Source organism: Dermacentor silvarum, chromosome 7, assembly GCF_013339745.2.
Source record: "Dermacentor silvarum isolate Dsil-2018 chromosome 7, BIME_Dsil_1.4, whole genome shotgun sequence".
NCBI classification, from domain to species: Eukaryota; Metazoa; Arthropoda; class Arachnida; order Ixodida; family Ixodidae; genus Dermacentor; species Dermacentor silvarum.
The window spans coordinates 45,959,129-45,976,943 of NC_051160.1; the positions used below are offsets into that span (position 1 = coordinate 45,959,129).

Sequence of the window (17,815 nt, forward strand, 5' to 3'; positions counted from 1 at the left end):
CTGGACAAGTCAATTCGAAGATAAATTGTGGAATGCAGTATTGCAAGCAGGAACTAGCAATTAAATAACCTCTCCCACCATCCCAACTTCCTGAAAAGAGGAGTTGGCAAACTTACCCCGAAAAGCGTGCTATTTTCTAATGATCATTTCATCAATTGAATTCAGAGACAAGTAAACTCAAATATGAATCAAGGCCAACTAGCCCGGCTCTCATATTCCACGATTTGTATCTGTAGATGGTTGTGCAGTGGGGTACAATTCAGACAGAAGTTGACCTTGAGTCATGCTTTGCCGTAACATGTTCCAGGTTTGATCATTTCTCGACAATTCATTAAAGCGAAAAACTCTCTTTACTTGAACATTTTGTATATGAGCACAGGAAAAACAGCTACTGGAAAGTCGAGGAGTGTGCAATCAAGTGTGCTCGCGGGACAACTATTTGTCCCAATAAGGTTTATTTGTTTATTTGTTTATTTCAAAATACTTTACAGGTCATATGGGGAGCAAATTGGGTAAAAGGGGCATCAAAATAAAAAAAATACAAATAAAGAGAGAGAGAGATGACACAACTGAAGGTAATCAAGGCAAAAAGTATAACTTCGTTGACATAGTTTTTTTTTTTTTTAATTTAAGACAGTCCCACAATATCCAGGATGGTTGGCAACACTCTGTGAGGGTATGTCAAAATGATGAGCTTCTGTGCAGTTTGCTATTATCTGGTAGCTGCTGACCCCAAGACTATGCATATTATTCGTCCATGCATCAGCAGCCACTCTCAAGCATTGTCTAGCTCTCACACCCAGCCAGCAGCTATGCCCGAATGCTGTGTCCTTTGATCCGCAGTGCGCAGGTCAAATAATACTCAAACCCACAACGCCATTGCCACTGCGATACCATGGTGTATTTTTTTTTTTTTTTTTGGTGTTAAGCTACACACACACACACACACACACACACACACACACAAAAGGAACATCGTGGCAGACACTGCTTGTTTCTTAATGGAACACTGGGGTCTTATAAACACAGGCCCCTTGTTTAGTACCATTGAAGACTGCTCCACACAGTAGATGCTTTCCATAATTGTAAAGCTAGCTTTTCAGCAGCACAGTTCACTCAACTACCCAGTAAACCACAAATATAGCTTGGCACATTTCGTCTGCATGGGCATTGTGAATATCTATGAAACATTAGCAGTATGGACGTACCCACAACTACAAAAAAAGTACACTCATGTCATGTTCCAGGTAGGTTGCACAAGGAAGCTTAGTGGACATATATTAGCCATAGGTATTGCCGTTTAGTAAAATGCGCTATAAAGACATTACCAAGATGAAATGTTGTACATTCCCCTTAATGGGCATGAATAATTTAGTGTTTATTTATTGGCAGAATGTACATTGGCACATGAAATTTCAATAACCTTGCTGAGAGAAATGAAAGATTCTGTGACTGCCCAGCATATCGGGGCCTTTTGCAGAGTGTTTCCCGTAATGAACATTACGCTCGCGGCAGATGCTGTGTGATAAGCGCAATGGGCAGAACACCAACACGACAAGATCAGATACATTGTGTCCACATGTACTAAGTGCATGCACACACTTGTGAAGAGGAAGTGCAGTGTACTCATTCTCCTGGACCTCCCACCTGCACAAGTAGCATATTTAATTAAAGAAAGTTTTAAAAGTAAATTGTATCAGAAAATAGGCAGAGTAGGTGTACACATATGAGAAGCAGACATGGCTGTTTCGAGCTATAATTTGAACAGAGGAGAAAGCATAAGTGCGATATAGGTAAACTGGAAAGAAAAAAAAAAGGCGTATGGGGAGACAACTATTCATGTTTTGTTCAAGAAAGGTCCATTTGTCATGTTGCAACATACATTAGAGATCATGTGATCAGCAGTGCCACAGGCTACCATGTTTCCAAACGAAAATTTTCTGAAATTTTCGGCGAGCCTCTTGCTGTCTAACCTGAGCCGATAGGCCTGCATTTTGCTGCTACAAAATTATAGTGCCCTATTCAACGCTAATCGCATTTTGCAATCGCAAATAAAAATTTCGTGTGCAATAAAGCTCCGGGAATTTAACATTTTTAAAGATCTGGTCGCATAAAAATTTCGCAAGAAAATTTTTAATTACACCAACTGATATGGCTATATTAAATAAATCTTCAAGAAAATTTTGAAATGTAGCCACCTGATATAACGTAGGGTATACATCTTTTCAACGTCAGTATGTAATTTGTATAAACAGTAATGCCAGAGTAGAATGAACTACAATAAAACGTTGGCTATTTGATATTTACAAAATACATGGTAATAGGGTGCCCATTAGATGTAATGACGAGACGTAGACGAATGGATCATACCTGGATGTTGATAGAACCATCCGTGGTTCGCTGGGTGCAGCGCAGTCATTTTTGCAAACAGTGTGTACAAAAGCACAGTTTGCTTGTGTTACGATATAGAAAACGTGGATGTGGCTCTCGTGATGAGACTTAGCCCATTGTCTTCAGTTGGACGATGGCCGCTGCTGCCATAAGTTGGTCAAATGTGCTGTGCAGAGAAGCGCACTCGCAAAACAGGGAAAGGGTCTATTCAAGCGACACACCTGTCTGCATTGATTGATCATTGCCTATACACTGTTTTACACACGCTGTAGGAGCAGTGAGAGTGTGGTCCTTAGAAGCTTCTGCTCTGATGTTCTTGCAGTCGAACTTGCCAAGACATATTTTCTCTTCCATTCAGTGCGCAGGAATTTTTTTTTTTTTCATTCTAAAATAAGATGCACACATTTCCTCAAGTATGTGTAGGTATAATTTCTCATCGACAGTCGCCAAACAAGGGTTGCCCTACAGGCTGGAGTCTACGTGAGGACCTGTTTCGTCGAGGTGAAATTTCGAAATAGATGACCTATTTTCATCGAGGTCCTGATGAAAACAAGCCCTCTTGTTGAAACGTTGCCTCCAGCAGCATCCCTTGTTCATCCGCTCGTGATCACTTCAATTGTCTATCTTCCTGTGAACCGTCTTTTAATAATTTCCCATGTGTGTTACGAAAAAAATTGACCTATAAAAACTGTAATTAGGTGCAAGCAAAAAGTGTTGGGAACCTGAAAGGTTCCGTATTGATGCACTACTGCAACTTGCCATATATCATTTGTGCCACCTAAACGTAGCAGAGAATATCAGCCAGCAATAGCGCAATCCTATCAAGGCCTCTGTTTGTAAACGGCACAGAGGTCCATAACAGATGAGACACTTGTTGCCAGTATCGCAAACATCTAAGGGGAAGTACCAGCTTTAGGCCAACTCAAATTTTTTTTATTCGCATACATGTGAAATTCAGAAATGCCACAATTAGACAACTGCCAAATCAATTTGAATAAGGCTTTTTGCATTTATTACCAGTGTCACACAGGCACTTTCGATTGCTGTTGAGCCCTATCGGTATTGAAGCTTTCTATCGCGATGGGCTCCTTTGGCATAAAGTCGCAGATTTCAATCCCTTTCAGTTCGAATGCTCTTTGAAAACTTGTGTGTGATAGGGTTATAAGAGAGAGGGCTGAGTCCTACTAAGTTTAAGAGCAGAATTTTTTATCCTTTAGGGCCTTATAATTTTTTTACGCAATTTCCTAAATTCAGTAAGTATGAAAATAAAATTCAAGCACGAAGTTTAAATATCTGTACACTGGACCAAGATCAGTTCTGCAAACTGCATCTGTGAATGCATCTGAAGCGAACAAATGTAACGGAGGATTGACTTTACAGCTTAGTGGAATTGTTAATTATGTTAACGAGGGTTTTACAAAAGTCCCATTCAAGAGTTAGTGGAACATATTTCATGAAAAGTATTACGTGTCAGTTTTGTCCACTTTAGATGTCTCAATAGAACAAGTTTACAGAATTCTCGTGCCATTTTTAATTTCTGATTTGCAGAATTGTAGGCTTGATTCTTCGGTTTCTTTTCTTTTAAATTCATAATTTTTGAAAAACTTTTTAAAAGAAATTAATGGCAAAAAAAAAAAAATCTGCTGCCTGCAGTTGATAGATCTGAACATTTTTCTCTTAACGTAACATGCCTCTTCAAATTCAGTGCAGCAGATGCTGTGCGAAACGTTTTGTTTGTTCCCGTGTATTTACGTAGGAGCGTGGTAGAGCTTCCTCTGAAACCACTGCACATGACACACCACATTGCAAACCTTCAGCAGAGTAGAACTGCATATTGCCATTACCACTACCAGTCTGTCCACCTTCAAGATTTGCGTGCAATTTCAAATCTGTTGCCACTTCTACCAAGTACATGTGTGTCACATAAAAACCATAGCACGCACAAACATTGGAGGTCTCTGTGATGCTGAATGCATTATAATTTTGCAGAAACTTGTGCAAGAGCTTTCCGCTGTTCACATTACTTAGCACATTTTGATTTAACATTGACGATTGAAGATAACTCCAATTCAATCCTTCAAGAAGCTCAGGCATTCTGTTAACCTTTTTGCTATAAGTCTATAGGGAACTAGCGCTGGCCAGGAGGTGCCGCGACAATTTGAGTGTGCAACAAAAATATGCTCACACTATCCGGTGAAGATGCCACAAAAATGACAGACCCTTTTCAACAACAACAGACGCGTGACCGTTATCAATGCTTGCTATTGCCCTATGCGTCCAGCCAAGCTCTGTCCATGACCATGTGCGTTCTGAGGAGAGCACGTGCTCCTATGTTCTAGCACACTGATTCCGAGTCAGGTCTCGGATGCTGGACACAAGTGCCTCAAGATGAGCGGTGAACTTCCAGATGTGAAATTGCAGCATGTGCTCTTAAAAGTGATTCATCCACCCGCTAGGCTGTGCGCTACGGTTCTGCTGTTGACACTTGAGTTTAAGTGCTTGTTGCCCATCGACTAATTTCACATTGTGTGTGTTTTTTCTTCGTCTTCTTCTTCATTGCAGCTGAGCGGTGCAGCGCCAGGCAGCCATGTCGTCAACCAAATCGTGCGCAAACTGCGGCTGCAGCGAGATCGACACCGATCCAGCCCGTGGTGATGCCGTCTGCATGGGTTGTGGCTCGGTGCTGGAGAATAACATCATCGTCTCGGAGATTCAGTTCGAAGAGAATGCCCATGGCGGCTCACGAGCTATCGGCCAACTCATCACTATGGATGGTATGCCGCATTAGTTCCCTCAATAGCAAACAATGAAATAGTACTGACACTAAAATTTCGTATACAACTTTTTTTTTTTTGCGTTATTAAGTAGCCTCCTCCCCTGTAACAACAGTATGGTGCCAGTATTCTTTGTATGCGGAGTAAATAATGAACTATACCCTCTCTTTAATGCGACTGGTTCAAAATGTGCGCTAAATGCAGCGTGGCCTCTTGGCATAGGGTGTGTTTAAAGGGTTCTACACACCTTGAAAATCGAGGGTTGGTACTAATCTCATGGTATCACGAAACACTGACACATGCGTCGATTAGCTTAGTGCAGTTGTGTCATGCCACACAGTGATTGTGCCAGCAAAAGCTGGGAGTGCGCCGTATCAGCCGTTCTTTCCTCTTTCACTCTGCGCTTCTCTGCCTTCAACACAGTAATCCTAATTCTCTGTTATCACTTGTCTAGTCTGCAGTTTCTTACAAACTGTACAGCAACAATAGAGTAGTTAGTACAGCTTTACGTACTGTATCACTTACAGTGAGCAGTATGATGTACTATGATGCCTGAATAATTTGTGCATTACAGTCGAGGCGGAAGTTGGGCTTTGAATATTTAGATGACAAGTGGCAATGTATACATTGGTTTCGTCTGAAACCATGCACTTTACGCTCTAAATGGGTTTTTTTGGCCAGATTTGTAGACGTGTCCATGGGCTGAGCAGCAAAAGTTTGCAGAATTCAAGTTTTGTGAAAAAGTTGAATTCCAGCTCAGTTTTAGTTTGCAGCAGTTCAGTCAGCAAAAGACTACGCTGCTTGCATACACTTGTACAGGTAGTGAAGCAGAATGCCTGGCTCAGAAAATAATTTGGTTTATTTGCAGATCATCTACCTTATAAATTTTTTACACTGACTGTATATTCTGAACTGTGGCCACAAATACACTTGACAAGAGTCAACATTCAGCCTTGTTAGCGTAGCATCTTCACGAGTGTACAGCCCAAGAAACTCCACAAAGATGGACTGGGAGCAAATAAAATGAGTGCCAGCTTTTGATAATTATTTTATTGGTAAGCAGATGCAATATTTTCGAGCAATCATTTTCAGGGATAGTACAACTGCTTTCGTAAGGTTCTGCTCAACTTGGCACCGGACATGTTGAAGCATGCAGCTAACAGCTATGCTGGCACTGTGCAAAGATAGTGAGGTTGGCAAACTGGCAGGATCGCTGTTGGCCCGGTATGCTAATGCATTTGGTGCTGAGTCGTGTGATTTCGCTAAAGTGATTGTGTCCCCTAAAGTGATCGCTCGAGAATACCACCCTGGGACACATGTATATGCAGTCAACGACACAAACTTAACATTGCACATGACTTCAATGCATGCATGCATTGCATGCAATCGCTCCAGAAGTTGCATGAATGCAAACAGTTTTTTTAAAGGTCCGTTAATGGTGCTAGTAAAGCCTAATTCAATATTCTTCTTTAGTGTCCCCCTTTAAACTGTTTGCTGACTGTCTTGTTTTGTTACCCTGTCTTAGGGGGGCCAAGCCACACTATGGCCGGATTCCACCACGGGGCAGGAAAGGAGTCCAGGGAGCTGACGCTCATGAAAGGTTGGTGATGAGATGATGCTATTGTGCTGCGTCACTTTCGTACGTTGTGCAATGGTAGAACAAGGGATGCCCTCAGTTTGGAGCAAAAGTTTCATCACGAGGACCGGACAAAGACAAGTCCACTTGTCGAAATGTTGGCTCGATCCTGTGGCGTCCCAAGTTCAGCTACTGCCGATCATTTCAAGTCTCCACCTTACTGTGAACTCGTGCCTTGATTGGATTCCTCGTGCTGTAGGAGGTCGTGGTGTTGTTTTCTACACTCCGTATCATGATTGGGAAAGTCTGCGGAATGTACGCAAGTAGTGTGTAGTCATACAGAAGTCTCCCTCCACAAGCTTCGCGGTGAGGTTGTCTTGATCTGCGATGTCGTCTACAGAGTGCATATAACTACTTTGTAATACAATAAAGTCTCGTTACTACGAACACTACATTAACAAACTGTTCAGATTAACAAACTGTTCAGATTAACAAACTTTTCAGAAATCCCCAGCTGGCTTCTTATGGTTCCAATGTAAAAATATTTAAGTACTACAAACTTCACAATACCGAACTTTTCAGAATAACAATCGTTGTTTACTTTCCGTGTCATGTTAACAACGCCTCAATACTACGAACTAATATTCCGAAATCTGGGGATTCTTAGATGGTTCGTGTATCGTTCGCGGCAGCCGAAACAGTAGACTAGAAGACAAGAAGGCGCAGAAAGCCTGAGGGTTTGGAAAACCTGAGATGGCGCTCAATAAAAAAATGCAGGAGAGAATTTTTTGGATCATTTGCGGAGGCGGTGACGTATCAGGTTTTGCAAGCACATGTTCCGCCCAGAGAAGTGTCGCTTAGCAACGGAGGCACGTATCTTCCTTGTTTCTGCACACGCCTCTTTCTTTCATGCTTCTTTCTGCACCCGTACTAGCTATGCGCGCGGAGAAATGTAACCTCCGTACTCGCGGTGATGCCACACGGTCGCACTTTGCACTTTCTGGACGGTGTCGTTTACGCGTGCTTGCGCTTTGGAATAGTTCAGGTGTCCGCCTCGAGTGAGACAGTTGCGGTGTAAACCCAGTTCTACCCAATGTGAAATCTGCTGAAACATTGGAGCTGTGGTTCTCCGTGATTTTCTGTGGGTTTTTGTACTTGTGTGCGAGTTTCTGTGATTATGTTTGTTTTCCACTGGTTTTCGTGTGATTATGGGTGATGTTTTGACTTTTACTGCTTACCATTTCCTACTAACTCCCGGTCGAGGAAATATCTTGCACCGTCGGTCAAAGGGATCTCTCGGCACTTGCGTCTTTGTTCTGCCTCTTGCTGGGATAAATCAGGGTTGGCTTTCCTCCAAGTACATCTGGCTTGCGCTTCCACCTTGTGTAGCTCCGGATTAGCCTCCCGCCGCTTCCGTTTCGCTGCTGATTCCCATCCTCGAAGCATAGAATTCGCCCGGCGACAGCGCTGCCGCTCTCAGGCGAGCTCCCACAGCCATTCGCGCCGAGCGGAATTCATGGCAAGAAAGGGCTCGCGCTCCCCCTTCCCTGGCACGCGCTCTGATTGGTCTGATCCTAAGCCGGCGCAGCCTCTGATTGAATGCAGTGCCCCTAGCGGTGGGTCTGGGAACCTGCCCCCTGCGTGGCACCGGCGGACAGACGGACAGCGCAGCCTTGACCTACAACAGCTCTGCTGTTAAAAACCAACAAACAAGAAACATTGCGCTTTGGAGGCGACATGGAGCTTCCTTTTTGTTGGTAGTTTTGTCAGCGTCTGTGTTGCACGTTTCACTCTTATTATATGGTACTTCGGTTGTGCGTGGCGGCGGAATCTATGGAAAATAGCAACAGCGCGGGCCGAGAACCAACAGTGACGTTTTCGTGGATAGCTCAAACGGTGACCAGTTATGAACTGATACGTTGATGGGTGGAATGGTTAATTTTGTGGATTTCACCATAACGGCCTTTCAGAATAACGAATGATTTTCGGCGGTCCCGCATGATTCGTTATATCGAGATTTGACTGTATTGCAGCTAAATCTTGTGGATGCAAGGTTATGTCAAATCACGTATTCGGGGGTGGGAATACTGCACCAAGTTGCGCCGGAACCGGAAAGAATTAGAGAAATTGCGCCATGGGCTGTGCCAGAACAGCTTTGCCAGCTTTGGCTTTGGCAGGCCCGAAGTGCGGTGCAGGGGGTTATATCGCTGATAATGTTTAAAGTAGCTGTCGTATTGGGCATTGAACACTCACACCCAATTAAGCCCCACGAATGTAACTAAATGTAGTGACATTCTTTTATCTTTCTGCCCGAGGCAGCGAGCGAGGAAGTCTGGGGCTTATCTGCGCCTCACTGTTGGTGAAGCAGAGTCGCGTGGTTTGGCCGGTGCCGTTTCCACGGAAATGCATGCGGGCGTCCGCACGCTGCTGGCCGCGTCTCTTGCTTTCTTGGCTTTTTGTTTTCACTCTCACCGGCATCATGACAGTTGCTTTCAATTGTGGCATGCAGCCCCGCAATTGCGGCGATCGCGAACCCTTATATCGCTTCGATCTCATTGCTGAGTAGCGGGATCACTGCAGTCAAAATGTTCACACTGGGAGGGCGAGTGGTGAGAAGACTCGGAAAAGGAAAGGCCAAGAGAGGAGGAATATCGCTCCTTTTAGCTTATTGAGGGAGGTTACACCCAATCACTCAATGTGGACTGTAGATATCTAGGCACTCCTAGCAAGTCTAGTGAGGCGCAAAGCGAAGTCAGTGGCGCGCAGAATCTCGGTTTGAGCTAGTTGTGCTGTCGCATTGCCTAGAAATGTCCTTGAATAAACCACTGTGGTGTTCACTAACCCTAGCTTCTTGACAACATCTGTTGGAAAACACCTCCACTCACTTCACCAACACCTAATACAAAAATAATGTGAAAAATGCCTTTAGGCTGCTCTTCAACACTTCTTTAATGCTGCTGAATGCAATGCTTTTTGATTGTTACCCCACTTAACTATAATAATGCTTTAATTTAAAATTTACATTCTCCAGACTGCTCCGAAATCAGAATGTGTCTGTTCCAATCTGCTCCAGAATAAAATTTCATCTGCTCCAAAAAATTGCTGCAAAATCACTTTGGGCATTCCCGCCCGTGCATATTGTTCAGTGCACATTTGTGCTTCCTGTGTTTGACAGACTGTGTTCTGGTCGCAAGTGCAAAATTGAGATGCACTGTGGCCACTTGTCGTACAAATGTGTCGCTCTGCTTGTTCGTTTGTAAGTCGGTGAAGGTATGCGATGCCTGTCGTTTGATATAATTACTACAGTTTTTACACAAGAATAACGAACTAACAGGTTGTAGCAAGCACACACACAGGACACCGAATGCGCGTGTGGGTTCTCGCTACAGTCTGTCAATTCGTTATTCTTGCGCAAACACTCTAGTATATATTAACCAACTAGCCCACTGCAAAATTTTTCTTGAATATAATTACGTCATGTTTTGTGATATACAGTAAAACCTCATTCGCATTTTTTAGTAAAAGTAAGAGAGAAACCATATTAACCAGGAAAACCTACGATCCAAACTCACTGAAAAAGTTTGGCAGCTCAACGGTAGCTGACATCTACATAGTGCGAAGCGTTGCCGCTCGAGACACCGACAGACCTCGAGCTGGTGAGGCATGAGCGGCTCGGGACGCGCTTAGTTGTTTTCATATTGTGTGGTGTTTTACGAGGAAGCTTTAGCTCGGGCCCAACTCCAATACAGCCCATTCAAATACATATAAAATGCAGAAACGTTTTTCTGAGATAACCCCTGGATCGATTTTAATTAAATTTGTTGCATTTGAGAGAGAAAGTTAAATTCTAGTGACTGTTGGAAGTGGAATTTCGATTTAGGGCCTGAATTTTGTTAAAGTAATTTTCAAAAATTCAAAAGTTCAAAAAATTATAAGTACAAAGTTTACAAATTAATAGCTCTGCATCAAGAACAGCTATCGTGGTTCTGTAAATGGCATCCATTAGGTCATTCAAAGCGGACAAATTCGATATGGCAATTTATATCTTACGTGAATTCGTTACGTTGTGTACAAGGATTCTGCAAAAGCTGTATTTTCATATTGCTAAATTTTTTGAGATTCATGTGTAATATATCAATTTTGTCCACTTTAGATGTACTATTAGATGCAGTGCACATAATTGTGATATAATGTTTCATTGCTGAGTTACAGAGTTGTAAACATGATAGTTTCGTTTTCTGAAAATTTGTGATTTTTGCCAATATTTAATAAAAAATTTACGACCTAAAATCAAAAATTCGAAACCAACAGTCACCAGATTTTACATTTTTCTTTTAAATGCAACAAACCTCATCAAATTTGGTGCAGTGATTGTCTAGAGAAACGATTTCTCCTTTTACATGTATTTAGATAGGAGTATCCGAGCTAAAGCTCCCTCTTAAGACAGCGACGAGAAACGAAAACAAAATTGAGCTGATAGGCAACGCCAGAATACGATGTCACCCGTGTGAAACATTACGCTAACTTCGTGCCACCGTTGGATGTTTTGGTTATTGTCTATTAAAAACGTTCAGTACTGCTTGCATTGGCACTACGCTGCACAAACTGTGAAACAGACAGGCGAAGATGCTTATCACAGGGCTGGTGGCGCAATAGTTGTGAATGCGGCATGCGATGACCCGCGAGGAGCTTTTATGTATTTGGAAGAGGAAGCTGAGTGCGTGCCCGCATTTTCACGTGACACGGGCGGGCAAGTACTGCGGCAAAGCTGCTGCGGCGGGGAGCTACTGTTCTCAACTGCGCCTGCGTCGCGCATATTCTTGTTTACATCAGATCTAGCAGCTGAAAAATGTATCATACGATCGCAGTTACGTAAGTAACTCATCGAATTAAATGACCACGTACCTATATCTTTATTTCATCTGTGACGCACTATTTTTTGGTCGCGAATGCTAGCAGTCTAGTCCTTGTAGCGTTGCCTGCTATGTATGAAATTGAGTTAGGAAGATCCATCTTGGAAACAGAGCAAGGGGTGACAATTACAGTTGAACCTCATTATAATGAAGTTGCATCTGACACAAAAATGCTTTAGCTTGATCTGGTATTCATTATAAGCATATATTTGTTACTAGCCAACATTAGTGAGACAATTTTGCTAATTACTTCATTATAGTAGTAGCAGCAGTATATCAGTCGACGCTCGTTACAACACACCGTGATAATCGAGCGAAAAATGCCCGTTGCATCCGCAGTCCGTTCTATCTAAAATTAGGGTTGCCATATGTTGTGAAATGGCAGAACTTTGTATGTACCACTGTCTAACCCATAGGCCATCGCAAAAAGATAAATACGTAAAAATTAAAATTAATGACTAATAGGGAAATGAGCTTATGTGGTAATCGTACAGCCACGCAGCACAGTGTCTTCCTGTCTGCCATTTTCCGGACACTGGTTGCTCGCAAATTGCAGTTCCCCTGTACTAGAGCGTATACGCCTGCACAACTTCAAAATTAATGGCCGGCACAATATAGGGGAGCCAGCAGGTCAGCGCTGCTGTACTGGCTACTCTGCCCGATCGCGTTGCCGCTGCCAATGGCATTAACATCGGCCACGCCACTGTTGTAACCGTGTATTCACGCATTGGACATGCCATGTTATACCGTACCATACCTACGGGGGTACAGTAAAACCTCGTTTTACTGTACCCCCGTAACACTCAAGGGACCCGGGAAATATGTCTCTTGTTACCAAGATCTCCTGTAACTAAAAATTCTAAAAACACTGAGGAGTCGGACTAGACCACATTTATTATACATCAGCATCAAAGTTTGTTTGAACAGATCTTTGATGCGAACAGGGCTGTCTCATGGAAACATGGCAATGGCTCCAGAGTCCGACTACCAGCATACAAAGCGACCAGCACCGCAGACACTGTGACGGAAATTCAACTCGGTAGTACTCTGTCACAGAGTCGGTGTGGGAGCGCGACAGCGATTATAGAAGCATAATGACCGAAAATTCAGTGCAATTTGTAGTCGCAACCATGCTAGGAATGACTTCCGGTTGCAGAACGGAACAAAATCGAGCCAAGGGAATGAAAATTGCAGTGCATACTGGTTGGTACGATGTTGGCCGCATCACGTGAGCATGTCTGGGTTGTGTCTCTTATAAACAGTGAAGAATTTACTCTAGGTACATAAAAAAGAAAGTCCTTAGTAACCAAGTGTCTCTTGTAACCATGTCTCTTGTATGCGATGTTGTTAACATGGCGAACATAGGAAAACCAACCAAACCATTTTCAAATGTCTCTTATAACCAAATGTCTCTTGTAACAGTGTCTCTTGTAATGAGATTTTAGTGTACATGGTATTCACATAGATTTCACTCCACTTCATTTTGCTTAGATGCTAGCACTGCTTTTGCTATTTTGCGACACTCAGCATGCTCGGGGGGTTGTGTGAATGAACCAGTGCAAGTGCACTCGAATCAACAGGAATTTGATGCCATTACATAGTGCATATGCATGCTGGGAATAGAGGGCGAGTTCAAGCTATCCCGATTTCGAGAGCTAATGAAGGTCGAATTAATGTGATTTTACTGTACCACATTGCTTTGTGGTGTGTGCAATGTGTAATTTCAACAGCAGAGACTTGGGATGTATCGTCCTTCGCTGCCTCAATGATGTCTTTGGATGGTTGAGCCATAGCTGCTGTACTGCTAAACGCTGAGGCTGGTTAATTTCCACCGTTCAATATATTCTCCGCATTTTCCTGCAGCACGAAAGAAGATTGTGCAGGTGGCAGAGCGCCTGCGCCTCAACCAGCACTGTATTGAGATGGCCTTCAACTTCTACAAGATGGCCCTGGCGCGGCACCTGACGCGAGGCCGGCGAAGCTCCCACGTGATTGCGGCGTGCGTCTACATGGTCTGTCGCATCGAGAACTCGTCCCGTATCCTTTCTCTTTGACCACTTGGCGGCTTAGTACAAGTTGTCTGCAGTTGATGGTCCACTCTAATTACAGCTTACTGGTTAAGTGGTTGCGATTGCAACCAAACAACATCGGGCAATGAAAGAAATAACAGGTAATAAGAAATGACAATCTGGCTTGTAATTATATCCTGCCGACAACTTGTCCCAAATGCATTTACTGGAAGGATGGGTTTTCTCTTGGTGTTATTAAGTTTCATATAATGTACAGTCTATTTACAGTCTATTTACATAATGTCTTGACATTGTGAATGTAGAGCTGTGGTGTTGTCCTGGATCCACTTATTCAGTTTATAGTTAACATTCACTCACTCCACACTATCTGACAGCCACAACACTTGCGGAGCCCAACCAAGGTGGGTGCAAGATCCAATATGAGTGAACTTTTTCTGTCATTCAATCGTAAAAATCACTTGTGACTAGCACCACAGGAGAGCACAAGACCATGTTTGCCTCGCTTTTGACACTTTTTCTTGGTTCGCTTGCATTACCGGATCCTTTATTTAAATTTTCTGACCCGCTGATCTTCAGATATTGGCCTCCGAATGAGGCAAGCTTTAGGCTTGAGTAAATACAGAACATGCATTGTTTTGCGGCAGGGAATTTTGTTAAATCATGGTCACTGATTGATCACCATACACTGTATTGGAAGCAGCCAAGTTCACTGTAGCCCTAGGTCTTCTTGAGCTAAAATAATTTGTTAGGCAGGTTCGATTAGCAGATTGTTCCAGTTAGATTGCGCAAGTACAGATGCAACAAAACCTGTATTTGCTACCACACTGTCTAGAAGAGCTGAGTATAATCTTTTCCAAAGGCCGTTAGGGTTCAAACTTTGTAGCACGTAACCCTGGACAGGCTGTTTTTAACTATTTCACGGGTTGACATGTTGACATGCTCCTTGACAAACAGCACCTCAGACATGCTTCTCGACCTGAGTGATGTCGTCCAAGTCAATGTCTACGAACTGGGCAAAACATTTCTCAAGCTGTCGGCGGCTCTCTGCATCAACATTCCAGCAATAGGTGAGCTTTACTACCTTTTTCGTCCGCCGCAGCCATCATCACGACAAAGCAAAAGCCAACTTCCAGAGCCGATCGTATCTCAACCGCGCATTATTGGATCATTGAGTGTTGAGCGTTGAACTCTTCATTTAGACTTCTCTTCCGGGATCGCGTGATTGTGCTGACTTCTTGAGCTTAGAAGTAATGAAGTGAAACCGTGACCACTGTAATCATTGCAATTTGGCAAGCCTTGATTGCACCGTGTGGGGATGCTTGACTTTCTCACATACTGTTGCGTTTGACCTTCCCACTTGACTCTTGCATCTCCTGATGTTTGGCTTATCCGCGAGACGTGCGATTCCTGGGAGTCTGTCATTTGGTGTCGTAGTTACGCAGCTGCGACGAGAGATGGCATGAGTGCTCCCATGCCAGCACCACCTGACGTCATGGCCAGCTTGGATTCACGAGGAACTAGCTCCTTTCTTTTTGGCTGCACATCAACCAGTTGTGCACTTATCGGTGCACCTCATGGAATTTTCTCACGGAAGGCCTTCCATTTTGCTGTGGAGTGGGGCACTGGCATGGGTGAACACGACGGCTTCTACATGATTCGGTTTGTGAAAGTGCACCCACAAAGGACCCTGTGATTTTTAGAAACTTTCTTTTTTTCATGAAGAATAGCTGAAATATGCGAAATGTAGTCATATCTGTGACATCACGCCGACACCGCTGGTGTTGCAATCGACGCGGCATCTAAAGCGGGTAGCTCGGCCACTATTTTCTCTGGTCGTAACCAACATTTTTTGCGTAAGGAAATACCAATCAGCTTTGAAAGAATGGTCTGGCTGACTGGCATTTCTCCGTAGCGTGGCTTTAAGCTGGTGGCTCGGTGCCAGACATCTTGCCTGTGCATTCATTCTGTTCTCTTGCCCGAGGCAAGGTAACACTGTCCGCTTGCAGCTCGGCATGTCCTCCCGCGAGGAGCCCCGAGTTATTTTCTTGTGATGTTATCAAAATCACGTTTATAGTTTGACGGCATAGCTGACAGGCAGTGGAAGGAGTGGCCACTGACTCCATCCCTGCCCATTGCCTCTTTTTATTTATTTATATGGATGCTCTAGGCGTATTCACGCCATCAACGCTGGCGCCGTTGTCCTGCGGGTGGCGCATGCGTTGCTCGTGCGTGGCTCGCGCGTGGAGGGTTAAAGGGACTTCAGGGAAGAGAAGTGCGTGAAGAGAGAAGCTAATCTTATCGAACATTACACTGAGTGCTTAACTAACACCGGCAGTTTCTCGTCTATCTCAACTCGTGCACCATCGAGGTGTGATGCCTGCAACGTCGCTGAGGGCGCTCATCATCACGCCAGCATTGTGAGATGAGATGCCTGGTTGCTACCCGGGTTCTGTTCTATTCAGCAATGTTGGCCTTGTATGTTGCGTTGTGCCAACATGTTGCACTTTTTATAATTGCAACACTGCCCCAGAAGTTGAGGTGCAACGCTAAACCTTGTTCAGGCAAAGTTGCCATATTTTTGAGGTATTGGTGGTGTGTGTGTGTGTGATGCCAGTTCATGTTGGTTACGTCGGATCATCAGCGTAGCAAGCGTCTCACTCAATCCTGTCTCGCGACTTGAACCAAAGTTTCACGGAACTTGCCCGATTTTACTGCAAAGCTGCAAGATTGCCCGGCCCCCTTGCCGTTCTCCTTCTTTTTTATTTTTCGGCTGCTGCTATTCTTTTTGATGTTTGAAAGAAAATGGCCAAGAGAGCGTGCAAAACAAATTGCATACCAAGGCTAAAAAGTACCCACTTACGCTTTTATAGTAACTTCCTAGGACTCCAGTCAGGTGATGATTGAACAAAGAAAGTCTCGCACGCCTCTGCGGTGTGCTAAGCTGGCGCATTAATAAGCAAAGCGCAGCATAGTCCCTTTTTCTGAAGTGAAGTATGAGTGGAGGTGAAGAGATGTGTACAGTGTTTGTGGATAGTGCCATCATTAAAAAGCAGTAGCAAATGTATTGCATTCAAAACGCAGTGAGCTACTTTGTTACTATTCCAATCTTCACTGGATTCTTCGGTAGTGCGCGACAGCCTCTCGTGTTACAGTTCCACTGTCTGATGCTGCAGCAAAAACTTGACACTGCGCCCGCTCTAGCAGCTGTTAAAACTGTCTTACTGTAACTGTCTTTGGCACTGTTTAGAAGGAGGGACAAATAAATATGTTCGACGTGAAAGACTGTTTTAAATCAAAGCTTTCTTTGTTAACCCCCCTGGCCTTTGCCGAGTTTGGCAGCTGCTGTCTTGTCAAATAGCTCACGCACAAGAAGTAACATAATTATGCGCCCGCGTGAGAGCCTGACGCTCTTACCATTAGGTCAAAACTGCACACATGTGTACTTCTTTTGTGTCGACCCCAAATAGCTTTTTCAGGCGACTGGCACAGGCGTCGCGTTGCGCAATACTTGGACCGTATTCCGCGACGAACGCCTCGGCGATACTATCGCGTTCGTGTGGCGTAGTGCTCAACCAGACAATCAGCTCATCCGATTTTGCTCAACCAGCCAACCAGCGCGTGGCTGACTGGTGATACTATCGCCGAAAGTGATAGTCGCAGAATACGTCCTCATGTGAGAGCATGCGTGCAGGCACTGCAGTTTCCATTGCTGGGCAAAGACTTGGGAATGAAACGGGCGAGCGACAGTCTGCCTTACCTACTGTCTTCTTCGATGTACTAATTCTTTTCTGTGTACACCTCGCCTCACCTATTGTTCCCTCGACAAACGTCGCCTTCGTCCTCGTGACGTCACTGCATCGCCGCCTCACAGTGTGCATAGGCTGTTAACTGCTGTGAAATGCATTTGGCACATCTTGCAAATGGTGTAGGAGAGCATAAAAAATAGACATTGCATGGGATGACAATAAAGGCAATTGTACGCATGCATTTAGTTCAGTGCCATTCAACCGACTGCTTCACAAAAGCTTCACTTCGCATGGATTCCGATATACGTACTTTGTATTGGCATCGTTTTATTATGCTTGTTTATTTATTTATTTCTGGGCCCAAGTACATTATAGAAATAAGTAC

The 17,815-nt window shown here is 43.9% G+C and overlaps 1 protein-coding gene across 2 annotated transcripts in view; it reads left to right on the top strand.

Annotated features, from left to right (window-relative positions):
* Positions 1-17,815, top strand: part of LOC119458000 (transcription factor IIIB 90 kDa subunit) — a 59,852-nt gene that overhangs the window by 2,555 nt on the left and 39,482 nt on the right. For both annotated transcript variants that reach the window (XM_037719787.2, XM_037719789.2), the window contains exons 2-5: positions 4,954-5,165; positions 6,691-6,765; positions 13,518-13,691; positions 14,647-14,751. In XM_037719787.2, the coding sequence (XP_037575715.1) occupies positions 4,979-5,165; positions 6,691-6,765; positions 13,518-13,691; positions 14,647-14,751 (541 nt within the window). In that variant the 5' untranslated portion in view covers positions 4,954-4,978. The remainder of the gene's footprint in view (positions 1-4,953; positions 5,166-6,690; positions 6,766-13,517; positions 13,692-14,646; positions 14,752-17,815) is intronic.